At 48.0% G+C, this 22929-nt stretch overlaps 8 protein-coding genes across 8 annotated transcripts; 5 read left to right on the top strand and 3 right to left on the bottom strand.

Moving 5' to 3' along the window:
* Positions 1–63: 63 nt before the first annotated feature.
* On the bottom strand, positions 64–1119 carry UA08_02429 (hypothetical protein; the record flags this gene model as incomplete). Its single annotated transcript, XM_020264469.1, has 1 exon — positions 64–1119. One exon carries the CDS (start codon positions 1117–1119, stop codon positions 64–66), a length of 1056 nt encoding a protein of 351 aa, XP_020122015.1.
* A 579-nt stretch (positions 1120–1698) lies between these two features.
* On the top strand, positions 1699–2746 carry UA08_02428 (hypothetical protein; the record flags this gene model as incomplete). The annotated part of the gene is made up of 3 exons (XM_020264468.1): positions 1699–1879; positions 1930–2462; positions 2552–2746. The coding sequence occupies 3 exons, from the start codon at positions 1699–1701 to the stop codon at positions 2744–2746; spliced, it is 909 nt and encodes a 302-aa protein (XP_020122497.1).
* Positions 2747–3410: 664 nt separating this feature from the next.
* UA08_02427 (Phospho-2-dehydro-3-deoxyheptonate aldolase, phenylalanine-inhibited) lies at positions 3411–4781 on the top strand (the record flags this gene model as incomplete). Its single annotated transcript, XM_020264467.1, has 4 exons — positions 3411–3416; positions 3512–3566; positions 3641–4543; positions 4612–4781. The coding sequence occupies 4 exons, from the start codon at positions 3411–3413 to the stop codon at positions 4779–4781; spliced, it is 1134 nt and encodes a 377-aa protein (XP_020122023.1).
* Positions 4782–5611: 830 nt separating this feature from the next.
* Positions 5612–8371, top strand: UA08_02426 (hypothetical protein; the record flags this gene model as incomplete). The annotated part of the gene is made up of 4 exons (XM_020264466.1): positions 5612–5785; positions 5851–6015; positions 6086–7301; positions 7365–8371. 4 exons carry the CDS (start codon positions 5612–5614, stop codon positions 8369–8371), a joined length of 2562 nt encoding a protein of 853 aa, XP_020122021.1.
* Positions 8372–11208: 2837 nt separating this feature from the next.
* UA08_02425 (hypothetical protein) lies at positions 11209–14139 on the top strand (the record flags this gene model as incomplete). Its single annotated transcript, XM_020264465.1, has 1 exon — positions 11209–14139. The coding sequence occupies one exon, from the start codon at positions 11209–11211 to the stop codon at positions 14137–14139; it is 2931 nt and encodes a 976-aa protein (XP_020122022.1).
* Positions 14140–14830: 691 nt separating this feature from the next.
* On the bottom strand, positions 14831–19546 carry UA08_02424 (hypothetical protein; the record flags this gene model as incomplete). The annotated part of the gene is made up of 3 exons (XM_020264464.1): positions 14831–14905; positions 14985–19269; positions 19329–19546. The coding sequence occupies 3 exons, from the start codon at positions 19544–19546 to the stop codon at positions 14831–14833; spliced, it is 4578 nt and encodes a 1525-aa protein (XP_020122019.1).
* A 565-nt stretch (positions 19547–20111) lies between these two features.
* Positions 20112–21499, bottom strand: UA08_02423 (Glycerol-3-phosphate dehydrogenase; the record flags this gene model as incomplete). The annotated part of the gene is made up of 3 exons (XM_020264463.1): positions 20112–20167; positions 20234–21369; positions 21441–21499. 3 exons carry the CDS (start codon positions 21497–21499, stop codon positions 20112–20114), a joined length of 1251 nt encoding a protein of 416 aa, XP_020122020.1.
* A 462-nt stretch (positions 21500–21961) lies between these two features.
* UA08_02422 (hypothetical protein) lies at positions 21962–22566 on the top strand (the record flags this gene model as incomplete). The annotated part of the gene is made up of 2 exons (XM_020264462.1): positions 21962–21964; positions 22027–22566. The coding sequence occupies 2 exons, from the start codon at positions 21962–21964 to the stop codon at positions 22564–22566; spliced, it is 543 nt and encodes a 180-aa protein (XP_020122017.1).
* Positions 22567–22929: the final 363 nt, after the last annotated feature.

The raw sequence follows: 22929 nt of genomic DNA, 5'->3' as shown, positions 1-22929 counted from the left end.
GTATTCACAAATTCCTTGCAATTTCATTTCCGTGATATCGTTCAAGAACGCCTATATCTATACTTAATCATCCCCAATCGTCCTCTCCCCGTCCCCAAACCTCTTACAAAAAAACACATCATAACTTGTCCATATAGTTTCATGAAGTTGGACTTGTGCCTTTGCGAGCCAGTCGGGAGTGATTCCTTCGTCGTCGGCAAACAACTGCGCCAGCGCCAGCAATAGCATTACCAGTGGCAACCATATCGTTAGAAAGATCTTTTGTCCAACCTTTTGCCCGAGAGTAGTGGCTCTATATGGCCGAATAGATGCTAAATAGGCACGATAATCATGCGGGAAATCCAGCTCATCCGCGCCATCCATTATTAGCTTTAAATATCTCGCTGATGGCTGCGCATAAGACGGGATTGGTCGAATGAGATGGCTCTTTTTGGCCCCCTTGTTTTCTGGATTGGGTGGTGATATAAGCGTATGCGCCATAAACGACTCTGTTTGGGGAACATCTGGCGTTGGATCGTTCGGGTTATAATCCTTCGGAAATGGGAAGCAGGAAACGACGACGTCCTCGTAGCCACTGCCTCCACCCTCGGTTGCGATAATGTGTGCGTAATCTTCTAATGTCACTTCATACACGACGCCGACAAGGGGCTTGTGCCATCGGTCTTTATGGTAGTCTTTCTGCCCGTAGAGGAGGGCAGATTCGGGATCAAGCAGGAAGGAAGCTTTCTCCCCATTGTCCTTTTTATCATCACTGCCACCGTAGTATAACTTGTCCGGAGTATCTGTGGAGTCGTTCGTCCGATAATGGGTGCTCGAAAAACATGGTTCTATATACGGTATCCCGGCGAGATCAAAGGTGAGTTTCAGCTCCGGCACGCAGACGTTGACTTGCGAAAGAGGCTCGATGCCTCGCTTCCCGCGAAACGTTTCGACGGACAGGTTCGAGCCGTACGCTAGATAGAGCACTGTACTCTGACTCGAATCTTGAGATGTCTTCAATATGATCGCTCTGTTCTCGTAGAGTTTGGGGTCAGCATCTACCGACGACGGCTTCCGAGCAAGCTGTAGCCGGTCTGCTGGCGTGCGTGGAAGAGGTGGATTTCTCTTGGAGGGAGTCATTGTTTCTGTTTATGGGCATTTGTATCATTGTAAGTTCGGTCTTTGCAAGGGATGAGTGAAGCATAATCATTAATCAATCTTATCTGGAGATAAGCTGGAGTAGCGCCCATTGGCTGCCGCTCTCAACACCAAGCAAACAAGACAAATTGTTCATCACGATGATGCTTTATTGCTTCAAAAACGAGAAATGGTTCTTACAAGAGAATTTCAAAATTGATATTGAATATGGCACAAATTGCATATGGCAAATGCTTCATTGGATTTGTGTCAATTTCATTCAAACTCAATTGCCCTTCAAAGTAAAATATTATGATATCTTACAGTGCTTCGGGTCTACCTCACTGAACCCAACCTGTCGATGTCTATCTTGCAGCCTCAGGCACCATGGCCTACAAGTGAGGGCCATGCCGGTAACTTGCTCCAACCTTCTGTTTCACTTCTTTCTCTGCTGAAAAGAGTACCTTTTCCCCTCACCTCTGCTTTCCATCTCTACTACTCACCTCTGCTCCTCATCTTCTCTGTTTGCCTTCTCTGCTCACCCTCTCTGAACTGGTACTCTGCTTGCTTCCTAAAGATCCAATGGCTTCGTTGAATGGCAGTCCTGCCGTAGCTCCTTCAAGGCAAACAAGAGAGCAGGCAGCTTCAGAGCTGTTGCAGGCCTTTAAGAACTTCAGGCCGCGCCGTCGTGAGGCTTCAAGTACCCCTCAGCCAGCACCAGAGCCGCAGAAACCCTGCAGTCCTGCAAACAGCCAGGCTACTGGTATGGACAAACAATTGCTAGGGCACAAATCATGAGTTAACCAGTTATAGAAAATCCAGGAGCAGGAACGAGCGTAGCTCAGCAAGAGACCCCGACTACTACGCGGTCAATCCAGGATGGCACCTCTCGCAAGAGACTCCATAGCTCTCCTATAGAGCCTACTGCTGGAAATGAGCAAAGCGACAGCGACGCTCCCCTCTTTCCCGCCTTGAAGCGCACTCGTCAAAGTTCCAGCAAAGCACAAGATAGCCCTGGAAGACCAGCAAGCGCCTCATCCAAACAAGTTGTGATCGACAAAAATGTTGATTCTCCGAAGAAACCTCAGACTACGCGGGAGGAGACCGGCGCTCTACAGACAGTGAATGGTAATACCAGCAAGAAAGCTGGCCAAAGTTCTCCTCCGGCGGTGGTCCCTGATACTGCTATCACTCTGAAACCTAGCGTTGCTGAAGGCCTTGTTTCAAAAGAAGCTGTGGCCATGAACGGACAGGGACAGATGGGAGCAAAGGATCGTGCTCCATTGGCCCCCCAAAGCGTACAAAGCATGAGAAGCTTCGCCGCTCAATTATTGGTCGAGAATCAGGTAAGTGATTGACATGTTGTCCTTTGGCGAGGAAAGGCCCTTGACTAAAAAGTAATTCCTAGAAATTAACAGGTTCACTCGATGAACAGAACGGCGACTTTTTGAATAGCATTCCAACCGAAGCCAAGCCAAATCTCGAAGCAAAACTAGCCAAAGCGACTGCAGATACCGTCAAGTTACACCAGGAAAAGGTCGAAGCTATCAAAAGCGAATACGTCACTGAGCTGCAGAGGGACGTAATTGAACGGCAGAAGGTGATTGATATGCTTCTACAAAAGCTGTAGAGCTCGTAGATTTTGGAACCAGTCATAGTGTGATGAGAACGATGATAATCGACGCCGGAGTGCGCATTTTTGTGATCGATGCGGATGAAATGAATATTTGTTAGTAGCCTACTATTTTCGACATGCGACGAATGCTAGCCATGATTCCATAAGTGTACATGCAGCAGAATCAAAATAGTACAAATAGGGGTTCGACGAGTAGCAGTGTTGATACCTAGGGGATACACTTTATATCCCTATAATGTATATATATTTATATACCTCGGTAGGAAGTCGTCGATTCGAATACCACCAATTAATGCGTAAAAATGTTTCGTCGCAATCACAAAGAATGAAGTGACGCGACTGATAATTCAACCTTGGTTAAGCAGTCGTGGTGTTAGAACGTTGTTGGTTAACTAAGTTATGTGAGCTATGAGTCACATACCATCTCTGCAACACAAGGAGCACATCCATATCACGTGGGAGGCGCCGAGAATAATCACCGGTTTCCCTCCGAAACTCTCGCTCAAAATCTTTTGAATTTATCTATCTGTTCTTGCGCAACCAAAACTTAAAGAGCCAATTCTTGTCGAGCTCACTTTCACTTCCCCTTCCAAGTTCCAGCCAGCTTGTCCAATTGCGAAGCCGACTTGTCTCCCCGCATTTGTCCACTTTCTGCACAATGCCGGTGAGTCAAGAGTCTAACGTATATATACCTCACTCTCCACGCTGGATTGCAGAGTATGGATTACAGGATACATTTACTAACCCACCGATCAATAGTTCTTCATAGATAACCCCAACCTGGGGAATGACCGCAACATCGAAGACCACCGAAGTACGCTCGTTCAAAATTTTATCCCATTTATTTACCCTACCGCATGAATGGGCAGCTAACAGCCGAGTGAACAGTTCGCGGATACAACCCTCTCACACCTCCAAACCTGCTTCAACATGAGATTGCGCTTACCGAAGTCTCCAGGGAGACCGTTTTGCAAGGTCGTAGAGATGCGGCTGCTGTAGTCCAAGGCACCGATCCTCTGAACCGTCTCCTTGTAATTATCGGCCCCTGCTCAATTCACGACCCCGCAATGGCCCTAGAATACTGCGATCGCTTGGTAGAGCTTCGCGAAAAACACAAAGACTCGCTGCTCATCGTCATGCGCTCTTACCTAGAGAAGCCCCGCACGACAGTTGGCTGGAAGGGTCTGATTAATGACCCAGATATGGATGGCAGCTTCAAGATCAACAAAGGCCTGCGTCTATCCCGCCAGCTCTTCGTCGACTTGACCAGCAAGGGCATGCCGATTGCCAGCGAGATGCTGGATACCATCTCTCCTCAGTATACTGCCGACTGCTTGTCCCTCGGTGCCGTTGGCGCTCGTACCACAGAATCACAGGTTCATCGTGAACTCGCGTCAGGATTGTCCTTTCCCGTGGGATTCAAGAACGGAACTGACGGATCGTTGGGCGTTGCCATCGATGCCATTGGTGCCGTCAAGCATCCCCATCACTTCTTGTCCGTCACAAAACCCGGTGTTGTGGCCATTGTAGGAACGGACGGTAACGACGACTGCTTTGTGATCTTGCGTGGCGGTACCAAGGGCACGAATTACGATGCACAGAGCATCGCTGAAGCGAAAGCGAAGCTTACCGAGAAGGGCCTTCGACCGCGAATCATGGTAGACTGCTCGCATGGAAACTCATTGAAAAACCACAAGAACCAGCCTAAGGTGGCCGATGTTCTGGCGGAGCAGATTGCTGCTGGCGAGCAAGCTATCATGGGAGTCATGATCGAGAGCAACATCAATGAAGGTAAGTCAGGAAGTCTTCATTAACCACTGTTCGTACAACAATGTCACATTCGCTGACTTGGGCTATAGGAAACCAGAAGGTACCTCCAGAGGGCAAGGCCGGCCTCAAGTACGGCGTTAGCGTCACAGACGCCTGCATTGGCTGGGAAGATACCGAGTTGGTCCTTGAGAGACTGGCACAAGCTGCTCGACAACGCCAGAAACTGCATCCTGTCAGTGGAAAAGGCGTTGCTCAATAATGAGTGATGGGTCAAAGCAAAATAAGAAAGTGAAGTTTCTCATCAAAAATTAATATGTTTTTTCGTATTTCTATTGCAAGAGAGAGCATAAAACTCTAAAAATTTGTATCGTTTTTCCCTGCGGGTGTTCAAAACTTGAAATTTGAGGAATGAATTTGATTTCTAGGAAAGAGTACACAAGGGTGAAATTGACGGATGGGTAATGGATGCAATTTAATACTTGGAAGAACTCACAGCCGGTCGGAATTGTATATCACCGATAAATGCCGGAATGAAAGGGAGGGTAAAAATCACATGACCCCACCCAGCGAACGAGCGAGAGAGCGTTGCGGTGCTTGGACGTCGAGGTAGGAAATGGCCTAATCGGGACATCACGTGATGACAGTCCCGTGATTGCCTCGGATTTACTTTCATTCCGGCAGTGCGTCCCCGAAACGCCTTCAGTTCTTAGTAAGCAGGAGACAGCAACGGACTGCGCTAGCCCCAAACAAGCCTAGAGCCTGAGGCAAACATGTGCTTTCGTCATAGCGCAAACAAAAGGAAAGGAAATAAGCCCAACTCGACGTCGTGCAAATCAACAAGACAGCAGCTTCACCGGTTTGCAACTTGCTGGTGCTGCCGATGCGATAATTATATTTAATACTCTCCTTTGGATTAATCTTTTTTGCTGTCTGCGTGTTGCTTCTTTCAACTAGGGGACTACCGCGGCCATTGGGAAACGACCGTTGTTCACGCGCGGAAGAGATAACAGAATCATACACATATGCCTTGCTCACAGCGAACAGCGATTTCTTGAACGGTCCCTAGAAAACAGACCGCAGTCGATCGACATGACGTCTACCGGCGGCTTCGCGACGTCAGTTCAGCTTGCGACAATGCAAACCTCCACAATCCCAGGCAATCATACGATTGACTGGTCAAGCCAAGCAAGAGGGGGTCGAGATTTGGCAACGCAGTTGGTTCTTAGCGTCACTTTGGGTCTAAGTGCTTTTATATCATTTTGTGTGCGTCGCATATACTTTTCTTTTCCCTTCTCGTGTCCAGAGTATCTAACCGGATTTTCATACAGCTTCTTCGGCCCAAATGGACAGAGCTCTATGCCGCGAGAAGGAAAAGACGCAATGCAGCCTCCTTCCTACCTGAGCTGCCTGACAGTCTCTTTGGATGGATTCCAGTGGTGTATAAAATTACTGATGATGAGGTTCTGGAATCTGCCGGACTGGATGCCTATGTTGTATGTGCTGAACAGGAATGATCGCTAAAACCGCCTGGAAAATCATGCTAATACAAGTTTCTGGCTTTAGCTTCTCTCATTCTTCAAATTTGCCATGAAATTTCTTTCAGCTACCTTCGTCCTCGCTACTCTGATAATCATGCCATTACATCTGAAATATGCTGGTCGGTGGGGGATTCCAGGCTGGGACAACGACGACGATGATGACCGTAACGATAACGACCTGGCTCTATTCACGAGAGCTCTGCTTGCTGGAGACCGGGATAAGACTCTCAAGACTGACCCCACTTACCTATGGATATATGTCTTTTTCCCTTACATATTTACTGGCATCGCCATCTACCTGCTCATTCAAGAAACCAACAAGATTATCCGAACGCGACAGAAATACCTTGGAAGCCAGACGTCAACAACTGATCGCACAATTAGATTGTCGGGCGTTCCTCCAGAGATGCGCTCTGAAGAGAGGATTCAAGAGATCATTGAGAAATTGGATATTGGGAAAGTTGAGGCCGTGACTCTGTGCCGCCAGTGGCATGAGCTGGATTTATTGATGGATGAACGAAAGAAAATTCTCAAGCAGTTAGAACGTGCATGGACCAGACATCTTGGCTACAAGCAAAGAAGGAGATATAACGATACACTACCCTTAATCCGGGCGTCGCGTCCTAGGTCAGCTAGCATACTGTCTGAAGCGACTACGGAGCATTCGCAACTTCTAGGGAGCGAGGATGGGAGGGTTCGTGTTAGTAGTGTCGGTAATGAGCGACCTACCACTCGAATTTGGTATGGTCCATTCAACCTACGATACAAGACTGTTGATTCGATCGATTACTTTGAAGAAAAGCTGCGCCGAATCGACGAAAGGATCATCGCCGCCCGCCAGAAGGACTACCCAGCTACCGATCTGGCTTTTGTCACGATGGAATCGATCTCTGCATGTCAGATGGTTGTGCAGACTATCATTGATCCCAATCCTAGGCAGTTGGTGGCAACTCTTGCTCCTGCTCCAGCGGACGTTGTTTGGGAAAACACGTACCTCCCACGGTCAAGGAGAACTACTCGATCATGGCTTATCACGGTGGTTATCAGCTTTTTGACTATTTTCTGGTCTGTCCTCTTGGTTCCCATTGCGTCTCTTTTGGATTTGAATACGCTCCACAAAGCCATTCCTGGGCTTGCGGATCTACTTGCACAGAATCCAATCTTTGCATCCCTTGTGCAGACTGGTTTGCCAACCCTCACTCTGTCTCTGTTGACGGTTGCGGTTCCCTACTTGTATAGCTGTAAGTTACAACCAATTTCTTATTTGAAGTCGCTGATCTCTAAAAATGGCTGGTGTTGGACAGGGCTTTCAAGTTACCAGGGAATGACTTCTCGAGGAGACCTGGAATTGTCAGTCATATCGAAAAATTTCTTCTTCACATTTTTCAACCTATTCTTCCTCTTCACAGTGCTCGGTTCCGCATCTAGTTTCTACGGTATTTTCCAGCAACTGCAAAACGCGTTTAAAGATGCAACGACCATTGCATTCGCTCTGGCAACATCCTTGGAAGGCCTTTCTCGCTTTTACATTAATCTAATTATCCTTCAAGGGCTTGGCTTGTTTCCTTTCCGGTTATTAGAATTTGGAAGCGTTGCCATGTACCCGGTGCATGCTCTGCATGCAAAAACGCCCCGTGAATATGCGGAGCTGTCAACGCCACCCAAATTCAGCTACGGCTTCTCGATACCCCAGACGATTTTTATCTTCATGATCTGCGTCGTATACAGCGTGTTTCCCAGCTCATGGCTGATCTGTTTCTGTGGACTGGTGTATTTCTTCCTGGGCCATTTCATATACAAGTATCAGCTACTCTATGCCATGGATCACCAGCAACACTCAACGGGTCGAGCATGGCCAATGATTTGCAGCCGCATCTTCATGGGCTTGGTGGTGTTCCAAATTGCGATGATCGGTGTCCTTGCACTTCGACGCGCAATCACCAGATCCCTCCTCCTTGTCCCTCTGTTGGCAGCCACGGTGTGGTTCACGTATTTTTTCGCCCACACCTACGAGCCTCTGATGAAATTCATCGCTTTACGAAGCATCGACAAAGACCGAGCTGATCAGAGCAGTGATAACAACTCCGGCGAATCCTTGAGTTCTTCGCTTCTGCTGTCGCCTCCGTCCGGTCTCGACAGAGATTCTTTCCCCGTCCTCATTGGAGGCCGCGAAATCGGACTCCGGTTAAAGAAATATGTCAATCCAAACCTCACCATCCCTCTTGACGGGGCGTGGATTCCGCGCAGTGACGGCTCTATTGTGATTCGTCCCAGTGCGTTTGATGATGACGCCAATATTGTTAGCGTGTGATGGTCATTGAGTTAGAATAGCTAACCTATCTGGCTCCTAATCATATATAGAACACGCTTCTACATGAATCCACAATGTACAACAAGACCCTAACACCTCTCTCCTCTTTTCCCTTCCCTTTCCTTGTCCTTCCGCACCCTCTCTATCGTCAATTGATACGTCACGCCTGAGTCGTCTCAACTTGTTGCTTTGAACGTTTGCTCTATTCACGATTTTTCTTTTATCACATTTCTGAGATACCACTAACGTGCCATTCGTTTCATGAGTATATATATTAGATACTTCTTTTTGATGAGTGTGGATACCTAGGAAATCCAATTTCCCTTTAGCTTTAATAGAATTTATTTTATTCCGCACCTGGTGCTAGAAAAAAATTTAGTGGAGGTGATCTATTACCATGTAAAGTTTGGACAGTTATGTGCCATCCACATGGTACACGCCACGAGCATGTCGCATTCTTGTCCTACCTCGACGATATCCGCTCGATCACATTGAAAGCAAGAAAAGAAGCGTTGCTACGAGACGTGAATCCTACGAAGTGGCTTCTAATTACCGTAGTAGTTTAAAAACGCAAGGGCATCAATCGCATGCTGCCTTGCAGGTGGGACGAAAAACAGACATTCCTGGGTCGGCGTGGCTGGGGATGCACGCGAGGTTGCGGAATGTACACTATCTCATCATGCATGTGGCATACCTCTCGTTGGGGTCCTTGCTTGTTTCCTTGTTGGACGGAGTGGCAATATCGTTTGTTGGATACGTTGAGGGCAGAAAACCTCGGTATATGTCTTATTTCGGATTTGCCCGGGTTTCAGCTGCACATGTCACATTCCAGATACAAAAAAAGGGTGCATGATGGACAGACATGGAATCGTTTCCCGGATGCCAGTCACGTAGTCCAATAGATGTAGAATTGAGATGCCAAATGGCTTGTCGATATGCATTAAGTTGCTAATCGATAAGGCCTGTGCGAAGATATTATTAATTTCTCAGACGAGTCGAGTGCTGTGACCGACCGACTGCGAGTGCATGATGGCGTTCAAGCTCTAGCTTAGGCGCATGCGTTGGCTATCGCCATACGCCAGAAACCCAACACGGGGGGTACCCACCGGGCGTGCGCTACTGCGGCTTTTGGCAGGGATTCATGCAAAGCTCCTCTAGCGCAAGATGCTTTAGCCTTCTAGGTTTCAGGCCCGTCAGCTCGCCGCTTGCTTACTGTACTGCTCTGCCCGCACTCCGCCCGCCCTCCGCGCTGAGGTGAGATCCGCAATGATCTGCGAGTTTTCTATGCGGAGTACGTCTGTATGCAGTGGGCTCGTTGTTCGCTTGCAAAATCAGCAATGGGTTGCCAGCAATCGAGGTGTTGCTGTATATGAATAATAGACTCGGGCGTCTCGTCTGCATTCGGCGTCAGGCTTGAACGGTTGGCCGCATTCCTCGGGTGTCTTACAACACTCCACGCGCCCTCGCATGGAGAGAGTCTAGACTGGGCTTTGTGAAAAGGTAAATTTCATTTCGGGATGAGCAAAGGGAAGAAAAAGAGTTATCCCGTGCAGACAAAGGGATACGCCGTACGTAGTAAGATTAAGAGGTGTGAGAGAGAGATGAGATCACACTGGCCCTAGCGCCGGGCGGTCAGCAGCGATTGGCTGGCCTGATTAATTAGGCAATCTTCTAGATGCGCGACTGCCGCCGGGCGGCGGTCTCGCCTCCTTCCTTCCTCGCCTTCACTTGAAACAGCTCGGTCTATCCGAACTCTCTCAACTCTCTCAACTCACGCACACAACTCTCTCATTCCTTCAGCCTTCAGTCTTCCGATCACTACTAGCATCTGCACCGTATCAAGAGTGGATCTTCGCAGATGCCAGAATATGCTTTTCTTTTCCGACTCTCGGCTTCGTTTTCTAGCGCGGGTCCGCCTCGTCTCTGGGTCGCCAGTGAGCTTGAGCTAGCGTCTGATATGTATTGGCCTTCTTCCATCGTCCCCAGTTTTTTTCTGCATGTTGGCTCACTGTATCGACGTCAGCCGGACCATGGTCTTTGACATGTCCTTCACCATCGTGAATCCCCCCGGCCAGTCAGAGACCATGGGGAGAACCACCTTGCTCGCTGCGATGGGTCCACTTGCAGGCCTAATTACCCGTTTTATGGGCCGCTCGTCAGGACGCTGCACTCGACCTAAATCGGATTGGCTGCTCATCATGTAAGCGGCGCTCGCTGCATACTGATCGCACCGAGAGGTTTAAATACATCCAGCACTTGCTCGCTGCAGCTGTTGTTCTCCGCCATTTCTTTATTTCTTCGTAGTCTTACTTCGATTTGCGTTTCCTGCCAACACAGCTGTTGGATTCGGGATTGATTGTCCTGTGGCGCCACCGACTAAAATCAATAAGCCATCTCCCGGGATATGTTGCGCGTGACCTGCTGATTTTGGTAGCTTGTCAGTGCGTCTCTGGACAGGGGAAAAGGCTTGAAAGACAGAAAGTCGCATTGACTTTGACCCGGAAATGCAGAAGACAGCTCACAGCTGGCCCCTTTTCCTAGTCGTTGTGTCCTCGCCTGGTTAAATGGGTAGTTCATTTTTCGAATAGTTTCGGCATCAATTGTTGTCTGCATACTATCAAATTCGATCCCTATTCAAAAGACACAACCTGAACGCCACTCTCTCGAACCCCGAAAGCTCCTTTTTCGACCCGGTTCGCTACGATTGTCACGAACTCAAATCGTCTCAAGTTCTGATCGGTTGTACTAAATATAGCATATATATACATCGGCGAGACTTCCTACGAAAGTCGACATATGCGTTTTCTGCATACATAATATAACCATAATATCCCACCATGTCGAGCAATATTCACGGTGCGCCAATGGCGCCTCTTTGGTGGACAGCGTCCAGCGGCCAAACTCATTCCAACACACTACCCCAGAAACCCTCACGTTGGTCGGATAACTGGGATCTAGCAACAGAACCTTTCCCCGAATTCGCCACAGAGCCACATTCTATAGATGGCACATCAGATATTATTGCCCTGAATGCATCCGATCACCGCTCAGCCACTCCCACTTCACATTCCAAGGATCACAATTTGAGAGAATACCTTTCGTCCTCGCCTTGCATTTCCGAAGATACGGCTTCCTCTGAGAATGATACGTCGAGCCCAGGTAGTTCTAGTCTCGATTTGTCGCGAAGTCAAACACCCTCTTCCGAATCGGAGTGGCAAAGTAACCGTGCCGCTACTCATATACACACAGAACAAATTCCAGCGGCAAATCGCGCACCCCCGGAGATATTGGATCAGATTTATGGCTTGCTAAGCCCACGAGATTTTGACAATGCTAGGCGAACATGCTCGCAATGGATGCGTGCCAGTTTACAGCAAGCTCTTCTCGAGAGCATGTTAAAGAGGGCCGGTTGGTGGGATGCATGGCGGCGAGACTGTCAAACGTATCGGCCTGCCAACGGCGTGGAGCAAAGTTTGGTCTGGCGACTGAGCAAGCGTTTCGCAACCGAGTGTGTCTTATCTGGCCGAAAAGTGAATGTCGAGAAGAGCGGATTTTTACCAACTGGAATGGTGGATTTCGGACAATTATCGCGTGAATCTTTGCCAAAGGAATCGCCGGGCTTGTCACGCGATATGTTTACCGGCTCTGCACCAAGACTGACAGCTGCACTTCGAGATCCGGCCTTCTCTCGTTCCATCAAGTTCAGTGTCAGTGTTTGTGGTCACTATGTACTCATTGCTACGGGATGTATGATCTACGTGTACTATCTTGGGAATCGAAACAGTGGTGATACTCTACCTTGTCGTTTATCCGACTCCAGAACGGCGGAAGCAATACTACGAGACAATGATCTAGACATCTTACCTGTGTCAAGCATTGGATGCCCGTACGAAGTATTGTCAGCGGCCATTGATACTAGCACACCAAAGTTTGTGATTGCCGCATTATTACGAGGAAGGGTTGGTATGATTTGTGATATTAAAGGAGTTCCCGTACATCTACCAACGGAACACGCGTCACCTCTTTTACACCAAGGCTCCTCGACTACAGAGCAGCTTTCGACAGATCAGGTTCAAAATATCAGCGAATTCCGCGAAGTCATAGTCTCTAGCGCAATAATTGAGCATGCTTTGAACCCAGATAGGCGGCCAACTTTGACCTCTCGTTCCGTTTCCTCTTGTCGCGTAATGAATCGCTTGACGAGGGCACCGAGGAAATATTTCCACGATATCTGCTCTTTGGAGGATCCTCCTCGCAGCGTGTCAATCTGTCCTGGCCGTCGTTGCGTGGCATTTGGATGCGGATCCGGTATTGAATTGCATTGGGTGGATGAAAAGACACAGGAAGACTCTAGGAAATTGTTCCCTCTATCGCAACCAGCAGAAGTTTTACATTTTTTGCCAAGTCGTGTGGAGATAGACGAGGCTTCCAAATTACGCTTGATATCATCCCTGGCTGGCCCAGGTGCCTCTGGATGTCAGTGCTATCGCGCGGCCAACGGAGAGGACGTCATTTGCCAATTTCATCTGTCTTCTCGAGTCAATTCATTCACGCATTGGACTCCACGCAAGAATGGCCGCTTGAGTCTAGTAAAAGCAACACATTGTCATCATTACCGCGCAATGCCGGTTAATGATGGCTTGCATATTCTGTTTATTGAGCCTGTCACCGGTCTTCTTTGTATTGGCTCTGATGCACCAATCGGTGGTCCGACGAATTTGACACGGGCCATGATCTGTATACCACCTTCGGACGGCCTCGAGTCAAAGGAAGAACGCATTCCTACAGTTTTTGCCGTGGGGTCAGACTTGAGCTGGGGCCTCCGCATCGTGGCTGCTTACCAAGATCGTCTCGTGCTCTACACTGTACCTGTCGACGTGTATAATGTTCTTCGACGGGAACGAGAACTACAGGGTGATAATGTGATGGGCGATAGTGATTTGGCACGAGATTGGTTTCTGGATAATGAACGTAATTCGAAACGACGTGGCAGTCTGGCACAAAATCAGAATGGCGATTGGGAGTTCTTGTTGCGAGTCAGTTATCGACCAACAGCCATGCTCTGGCCTTTGAAGATCTATGGCAAGGAAATTGGACGCATGGATAAGGTCGTTGATTTTTCAGTTCAGACATCGAGTGGTGGAGTCCGCGTTTGGGCGTTTGGTTCATCTGGTGAAGCTCGTATTTTTGACATTGATACACACACATCCAAGACAAGACCGGCTGCTGATGTTGCTGTCAAATCCTTCAATGTTTCCTCGGACGGTAGCATCGGATCTGCATCGTTTAAGAATCGCGCGGAATCCGGCCTTTTGTCACCACTACCCGTCGAGGCTACACGCAAGCGGAAACACTTGAGTCAACCGGCGGCATTTGATCGGAAGCTCCTGAGTGTATGGAAGGACAACAATACCCTTTCTACCAATAACGACTGCGGTGTAGATGGTTTTGAGGTATCGTCATCTACAACATCTCTGACTTCGCCATCAAGGCGAACAACTGCATCAATCGGCAGAAACAGCCATCGCCAGTCATTTGCGGCGTGCATTATGGATCTGAAAATCCCCGAACTCGGCGCTCGAGAAGGTCTATGGACACCCCCGAACCGTGCTGCAACGGCACCATCTACGCCCGGCTGCGACCTTGACGACAGTTGTGATACCGCGGAATTCCATGATATTGCATCTTACGATCCTCAGGAAATCAGAAAGTTTTTCACCGTCTGGTCCACATCCTCACCTAAGCCCTCTGCTGGGCGCTGGCGTTAATGATAGACTTTTCACTTTGGTATACATACAACATATTGTGTATTCATTTTACGGCTATCGTGGATTTCGAAAGAAGGCAAAAATTAGATCTTGGGTTATTTCACTGTCGCTTTCTTTTTCTTTTTCTTTTATTGTTATTTCAAAGCAAGCGTTGCATATGTCTTGATTATCTGTATTTATCTACGGCGATTGCTAGACAAGGCACAATAAAACTGTATAAAGTTATATACAGTATCTTACGTATCTATATACCCTATTGGCCATAACAGCCAATGCAAGCATTCTTACAATCAACTTTTGTTTCGTATACATTATCCAGATTTCTCATTCCAAGTTACGTCGTACCTAAGTATCTAGGCAGGTAGAATAGCAAGCAATTGAACGTGCTTCCGCGAATTCTCCCGAGCTATTATAGGAGAACAAGGCCCATATGGGTGCACCTAGTTAGCGATGCTGTGTAGTGTCATGCCATAGTTTTCATATTATATATTCCAAAAATTGAAACAACAAATACCTAGGTACATTCGTTCCGAACACGAGAAACATGAATAGTAATGATGACAATAATTATAATTAAGGAAGTGATATTTATGCGAGCTTCTTTTCGATGCGTGTATATAGCTCTTCTTTCACTGTGAACCTGAACACCGGCTAAACATGGTGCACGATCCAGCTAGTCCTCTCCCCTGTTCTAATGAGAAGTTACTTTCGAAGCGTCGTAGTAGACATCAAGAAGGCATCCTGCTGACCATGCCTGGGTGGGAGACTATATACCCAGGAAGTTAGTAAAACTATGAGTGGGGGAAAGAAGGGCAAAGCACTGGTTATTTTCAAAAGTTACATACCGAATCTGCACAATAAGCCCCATTCTGATTTGTCAACTCTGTCAAGCCTTTCCATGGGCTTTCTTTGAGGGCTACTTTGCACCCCTCTAGTCTCCTAGTGATCTGCTGGAAGGTCTCCGTGCGCTCATGTGCGGTTTTTCGACGCAACAAGTCGAAATGCAACAGAGCTCTCAAAAAGTAACCCCGAGGCCAGAGCCATTCGGGTCCTTGGTGATAATTCCTACCCTTTGAGGTTGTGAAGTCGGTCGAGTCTTCTGAATTGTTGTAGTTGGGCCGATAGTTGAAGTCTGATGGATCGAGGGTAGCGACACCTGTAGGGCCTAGTATCACAGAGTCGGCCACTGAGAGACAATGAAGAGCATGGTCGGGATTGAAGAGATCAGGTGCGACGGTCATGGAAATTGGAAAGTTGGCCCGGAGTTGGTAGTCTTCGTAGGGTTTGCCGGACTTGTAGAGGTCTTTGTATATTCCTCGTCGGTTGACGATAGAGGAATCGATGTCGTATTTGTCGTCATCTTTACTATCAAGAGGTATGTAGTAGCATCGTTCAAAGTTCTTTTTGATTCGCGATGCCCATTCCGCGAACGCGATAGATTTGCCTTCTCCGATGTCAACGCCCTCATACTCGTATTTTCCGTCTGCACGAAGCTTTTCGACCCATTGCAAAGCACTATAGCATAGACCAGTGATTTCTATTGCCGCCCCATCTCGCGGAGTTCCCGGAAAGCCTTTACTGCCGGCCTTCTCACTTTCACCCATCTTATCCATCCACGTGCCGCAGTTGAACTGACTGCCGCCAAATATAATGCCGGTTTCCCAATCAACCTTGACGTCTATCTGGAAGCCCTGTGATTTCATTTGAACATCAAGCGCTGGCCCAGCATTGTACTCTCTGAAACTAAGTCCCGATGCATGTCTTTGGAAAACTTCCTGGATAATTTCTCTAATCGTTGAGGTTTTGGAATATGCTCTTGGGTCATCATGTGGAAACCAAGTATCATCATAAGGCAAAAATCGCCGAGGGATCTTTTCGTCTAAAATGTGTATGCCATTGGGGACCATCTTTGTATAATCTTGGATTGCTTGTAAGAAAAACCAGACCGAGTCTCGAGAGTTGTACCGAGGAAGTTTTCCGCTGCTAAGAAGGTTAGGAATCATTCCATGTTTGAGAACGCTGGCAAAGCCAAATATATGCTCTTTAGCTTCATCAAAGCGGCCGGTGCAGAGAAGCAAGCCGCGAAGAGAGATAAAAACGTCACGACCCCAGCATCGTGCCCAGTCCACGGCAAAATGTGGAAGACCAGCAGCAAGGCTAGGGACGTTCTTGGTCGGCCACACCGATGCCGACTTGACGTAGCCAACCTGCTGCACACTAACCATTGCTAGCTGATGGATGAACTGTTGTCCATGCTGAATATTCTCGCTGAATAATTGAATACCCCGTCGCCATGCTGCCGTGAATGCACTTTGCACAATAATGGCAAAGTATCGCGGAAGCAGAAAGCTGGGCAATGTCCTGACAACATCGAAGCGTTTTCGTAGCCATGATGCTGCGGAATCCAGACGAATATAGATGTCTTGACTAACCGCTCTTTCCAAGCGGCCCACAATATAATCCAAAGCCCACTGACCCTGGCGTAAATGGTCACAAAGTGGATGTGCTAATTCATTATATCTAATTATCGTCTCAAGGAGACTCCACCAGCCCTGAAGGCCAGCATAAACCAGGGGTCCATGATTAGGAATGTTGTAAACCCCATCCTTACCGTCACTAGAATCCCTTTCTTCGGCTTCGCATTTATACAAGAAGAAGTTGAGATCGATCAGATCAAGCTTTGAGAAAGCCTCATCTGCACCGCTAGTTATGTAATTATCCAAACCATCTGCGTGTTCAGCACTTGGGATCCACGTCTCAAGTAGGGCGATGGATCCAGGGACCAAGCTCTCTGTCACAGATATACTAGAGTCATTTCCTTCGATTTTGACAGAAGCACCTTCAATACTAACCACCCTGCTAGGTAGGCCTCGTAGAGAAGTTTTGTCTTCTAAGGCATTGCTTCGTGACTCTTCACTATTATCCACTTCCAGCTTATAGCTTCCAATAAGCTTTGCATGAGTACCGGTTATATGAGTCGACGCAAGAGAACCATTTCCATTTCCGTACCCAGGGAATGCGGTATGCGCAATCAAGAAGACACCTTTTCTTGTCTTTGGGTGCACTCTATGAACGGTAATATATTCCCCGTCGTGATGAATATGAGTTTCGTCGTATCCTTCTTTACCCATTTTGGTATGAAGCTGGTTTAGAAGTCTCTTGATTCCACCAATGCCACCTTCACCCGGACCCACTTCAATCGAAGCACTCTCAGAGAATTTGGATGAATACAGACGTGTCTCAGAGACGAGGTCAATAAGTTTGGGATATATTTCGTCATATCCCATAACACTTCCAGTTGCAGAAGCACACATTGCGACAAGTGCAGCATTGGGCAATGTATCTCTTGCATCTCTTTTTTGAGCCGGAACTTCGTTATCATGTGTGCAATCCATAAACAAGGCGTGGACAGGACTCTGACGAATATGGACGACAATTTCTCCTTCCTTTGATGTCCCAGAAGACCCTGTTGGAAGATCTAACTCGAAGCTTCCAATCGGTCGTCCCCCGTGTCGATGTACTAGCCGGCTAACTTCAGTGGTACTCCACGCTTGCATCGCTTCTCTAATAAGCGCACTAAGACCGAGACGTTTGACAAAGACGTAGTCAGTTTCTTCAGACCCTGTGAAGAGCTCAGCGAAGACAGCCAAATTTGGCCTGACTTTACGTGCCTCATCAAGGAGATACTCGGCCACGGGCAACGGAGTGGAGTGGCAATTGTCAATTCGAAAACCAGAGAAGTACTTCGCCATAAGCCGTGTGTATTTGGCCATATAGTCCCAGAGAAATGGATTATCCTCAGGAGATGAGCCGTACCTCAGCTTCACACAGTCTCCCCATACAATAACTTCTCGGCGGAGATAGGCCCGAGAGTCTGGCCCAGCATTGTCTTTCATAGCATCGGCATTCCATATCCAACCGTTGTTGACCAATGCTAGCGATCGAGAATCGTGACGCTTGGTGGTCTCATTGACAGGTAGTCTGGTAAAATATGTTTCAACCAGTGGACTGGACATGGTGACCGGCCCTAGTTTGGGCCCATGTTCATCGATCCTAACGTATTTGATCCGGTTGAATATTTGATCTAATATTACTGTAACATCCGAGTCATACTCCTTATAGAAGGGGAGATTAACTTCGTCAAGGATTTGTGTTAGTCCTGCTTCAACCGTAGATGTGTCTGTCGAGCTTGTGCTTTTCGGCCCAAATAGAGAAATAAGCAAGCGTGAGGCCACCTTCTTATCCACAGTTCTGGAGAACCTCCCGAGAAGTCGAGATGTTCCCGGAAGACCATGTTGGCGAATGAAGTCTGCTTTTTGCTTTAGACTCCATGATTTAACATCAACAATGAGCTCTACTGGCTCTGAACTCTTTGTCCACTCCTCTACGATTCGGCTAGTGTTTTCTTTCACGTCTATAACGTAGAATTGCCACAGCTTGATTTCGTCAATGACATGCTTGTGCATCCCGCTCATAACCTTCAAGAGATCGTCAACACTGCGAAACTCGGTGGGCAAACCGAGGCTTTCCAGGCCATTACCATACTTGAGCAGTGCATTATCGAGTTCTAGAGCAGCTTCTAGCCATGGTGCTGTTTGGATATTGTATCCAGCTTCCGGGTGCTCTTCCAACCACCTGCTGTTGTTCGCTGTATGATTCCACACAACGTCGGTCATTGCCAACAGACCGTATTCCTGGTCCATCCTTTTGACTAGCTCTGCGACATCCTTCTCTCCGTTAGGGAACGAGGCTGTGTCGAATTCTAGTTGATTGTAGATGCTGTATGGTGAATTGGATGTACCTCGTTTCATCAGTGGTGTAAAATGAATCATGTTGTAGTTTCGTAGCGATATACCGCGTAAATGATTGTCCCAGTCTGTTGGGTACTTTCCCATGAATTTAGATATAACTGAAAATATGGAAAGCGCATCCAAGGGTAGGTTCACGCCTCGCAGAGCCAATGATGGTGACACGTCGACATAGTGGAGGCCAGTCTTTTCCTGCTTTGGCGAAGGTAGATTCGAAGCGGTGAAATTCGGAAGCGGCGAGTAGGTCGTATAAAAGGCGAACGCACCCGCCTGGGTTATGGGCACATCGATGTGAATATCCTTGTTGAAGTCCGGTTGAAGACTATGACTGAAATTGAGCATCTTTCATTGAACAGCATAATGAAATTCCACCCAACTAACCTGAATTGACGGAAGCTTGATCGAGCAAAAGCTGCGCCTTCTTCCGGTATGTTCACCCACAAGCTGCCCTCCCTACAGATAGAGCTTGTGCCTTCAATCACGAAGCGCAACAAGTACGCGGGGGATGTCGGAGGAGGCAGATAGATATAACCGCCCGGTACATCGGGTGTACCATCATCTTTCAGAGGCAGAAGATAGACCTGGCGTGTAGAACCCATTCTTGTAATGGGAGAATAGCGCTCGCGGGAGCTCGTGGGAGTTAATGGCTACGGTCGAGTGGAGAGAAGTTGCGCAAACATGTGAAGTCGAGGGAAATCAAGTAAATTTAAAGCAATTGGGTCATTAGATGAAGAGTTGACTGGCTGGCTTGACAGTGGTAGCTCTGCAGCACAACCTTGGTCAGAGGTCCTCCCCGCGTGATGGACGGATTCCCCAGGCCGCAACTGCCCGCGGGGCCAGACCGCGCATGACATCATCACACATGCCCAGGCACCTAACTGGCACGCCTGAGGCACGAAGCAAAGAGGGAAAAAAAAGAAAGAAACTCACACATTATATTATCATCGTGCATGTCTATTCGTTCTATCAGTATATAATTCAATATCTGCCTCTCCTAGTCTCTTCCTCCCCGAGGTTCTATTCGAATGTATCTAGAAAACCCCCAAACTCCAACCACCCACTACCTAGGTAGGTAATAGGGGGAAATAGCCAAAATGCCGAAGGACCAAAACAATGCCATTGCTGGCAGAGACCCCGCCAGATAATCACTTTTGACAACTGCAATCAACACTCGAGGCATTTGGGGATTTCCTCCACCTTCATTTCGCCCTGTAGGATGCCTATTTTGAGGTCAGCTGAATGGAAAAACCCTGCCAGGAGCGATCGTTTGGAGCCTTGGGACTTACGATAAACCCCAGTAAACAATGGATATTCATTCTCCACGCCTTGATTCTTCAAAAACTTGTTGACTTCGATGGCGGTCAGGGTACCTTGGAGCTTCTGGCCGTTGAGTTCTTGCTTTTCGATTTCCTCAATGGGAGCCTTGCGCTGAACGCTGAGCTTTGCGCAACGGAAGTTTCGCCCGCCGCTACAGCTAGTGATGAGGTCGGCAACACCGGCGCTCTCCTCGGTGAACGTCCTTGTATCGATCGAGTTGGCGAAGAATTGAGTACCAAACTTCACCATCTCCAACAAACCGACACGCATGACTGCAGCCTTCGCATTATCACCCCATCCCAAACCGTCCACGAAGCCGGCTGCGACGGCAATGATGTTCTTGAGGGCTCCTCCGAGAGAAACACCAGCTACATCGCTCACAACTCGTACATGGAAATAAGGGCGATGGAACAGTGCCTTGAAAAGGCCGTGGTCGATCGGTGGGTAGTCGATAGGTAGAGGCCGAAGTTTCACTTTAGAATATTGACCAGAGGTATCCTTGTGTTCGAAAGAGACGATGTCTACCTGTGATTGAGAGGGTGTGCCGCCAGCGGGCGTAGGGGCCTTGGAGTCAAGGGGAGGAGGGTCGTAGCCGATGGTGGTTTCACACCAGAGCTCTTTAGCCACCTCGTTCGCTATATTGGCACCAGAGAGGGCGCCGCAGTAGATTCCTAGTTTCTTGCCAATGGTTTCGGAAAACAGACTAACCCCGCTTTCTTGTACGTCAACACCCTTGATGCAGGATATGCCTCGAGCATAAGGCAATATCTTCCCTTGGAGCTGGTCGCAGATGCGGATAATGAATTGGTGTGGGAGGTTGAAGATCAGGATCGAGGAGTCTCTGACAGCGTCTTCCAACGACGGATTCGCATGAAGGTTCTTGGGGAGAGGGACTCCCGGGAGGTATTTCACGTTCTCATTGTACTTGTTGATGAGCTCCGTTAAATTTTGAGTGCCTTGGCAGAGAGGGTCGGAGGCACTGTAGTGCTTCGAATCCTTCGGCACTTCCACCTTTTCCTCAAACACCCACATCTCTACTGTTTCTTGGAATATGTCACTGTGCTGTAACGTATTCTCGGCGACAATTTTCGAGATTGCAGTGCCCCTAACGGACAAAGTTAGACGGGAAATCTTTTTTGATGCAAAACCGATGTGGCTGGAAAGCGCTGCACTCACCAGTTACCAGACCCAACAACGGTCACTTTATGTTTCTTGGAGTTCGTAGACAGCAACATTTTGGCGTAATTTTGAGGGTTTAGGAACCGGGGTTGTTCTTTCTTGCCTAGAGGCCTTGAGGTATCACGGAGGGGTCGCGACGCAGAGGCGGTTAATAAGGGGGCAGTGGTGGCCAGGGATCGCTTGGAGGGGCCTCTGGAGAGATAAGAAGAAGATTTAAAAGAGAATTTTACAGTGGTGGCATGTGACGCGCACTTGTAGTAATTCATAAATTGCGATGATATCACAGTTCCTGGTTTGTCGCTGGTGTTAGGCCTGGATTTGTTGACTTGCGAAAGGAACTGTTCCTCCAGCCAATGCAATCGACGTCACATGCCTTTTTGCCTGGTTTGCTCGGGAAACCGTCCCCGCCTCAGCCACTTCATTTTTTTTTCTGCCGTTACTAGTCGCTGCAACACATGAAATTTTTTTATACGACTGACACGTGCGTTCTGAATTTCCAGTTTTCTAAATTGTTCACAATGGTATGCAATCGAAGTGTGGCAAATCGATCATCGCAATATATCATGCTGACTTCCTTTGTAAGGCGCCCGTTCGTCCAGCAAACCGCAAGGCATCTAGCGGCCGAGGCACGATACCCTCGGTCAATCACAGCTTGTTTGAAGATGACTTTCGCACAACGAAAAAGGACAAGCGCCTGATCAAGCACTCAACTTTCATTTCAAAGGTGGCGAAGTCTCAAAAGAAGACAGTCAAGCGTCGACGGCCGTCAAAAAAGCTTGTCGCCAGCCTCGATTCCCTCGCCGATGCCCTTCCCGATGCCGACGATAAGAACGCGTCTGAGGATATTAACCAAGCCCATATCATAAAACACAAGACATTAAAACACCGCCCGGGGGCTATGAAAAGGAAAGAGAAAATGGAGCAATTCGAGCGAAGCCGATTCATGAAAAACATGGCGCAGATGACCAGTCTTGAACACAACGTCCCGAAACCACAAAAGGATAGCCCTAAGACAACAGTGACAGAATCGAACTCAACCTCAACATCAAACCGATGGGCAGCGCTCAGAGGGTTCATCTCCCAGACCATGGAGCATCAGCCTGCTTTCAGAAACACCAAATGAAGTTAGACGGGCTACATATTTTATCGGCTCATCAACTACAAAGATCCGCAGTGGGCCCGCCAGCAATTATCTGCATGGGGAACATATTCATTTTGTCTCGTGGCTGGAAATCCGTTTCCTCTATGTATGAGATCCCGCTCTGCAACCGTTGGCGACCCCGTTGTACTTTTGAGACACAGAAGGAAGAAGATACTTCGTATCAACGAACTGGTACCTCTCGGTGGAGGAAAATGTTACAGCTCAATGGACATAGTGGTAATCCGAGGGACATCTGATTTCCCTGTGATGTATTACGCTGACACGATGAACTGGTCATTCCTCATGTCACTGCACCGAGGGCTTTTATAGTACTTATGATGTGTG

Source organism: Talaromyces atroroseus, assembly GCF_001907595.1.
Source record: "Talaromyces atroroseus strain IBT 11181 chromosome Unknown scaffold_2, whole genome shotgun sequence".
Lineage (NCBI taxonomy): Eukaryota > Fungi > Ascomycota > Eurotiomycetes > Eurotiales > Trichocomaceae > Talaromyces > Talaromyces atroroseus.
Note: the sequence above shows the minus strand (reverse complement) of the source record. Positions and strands in the feature narration are given on the sequence as shown.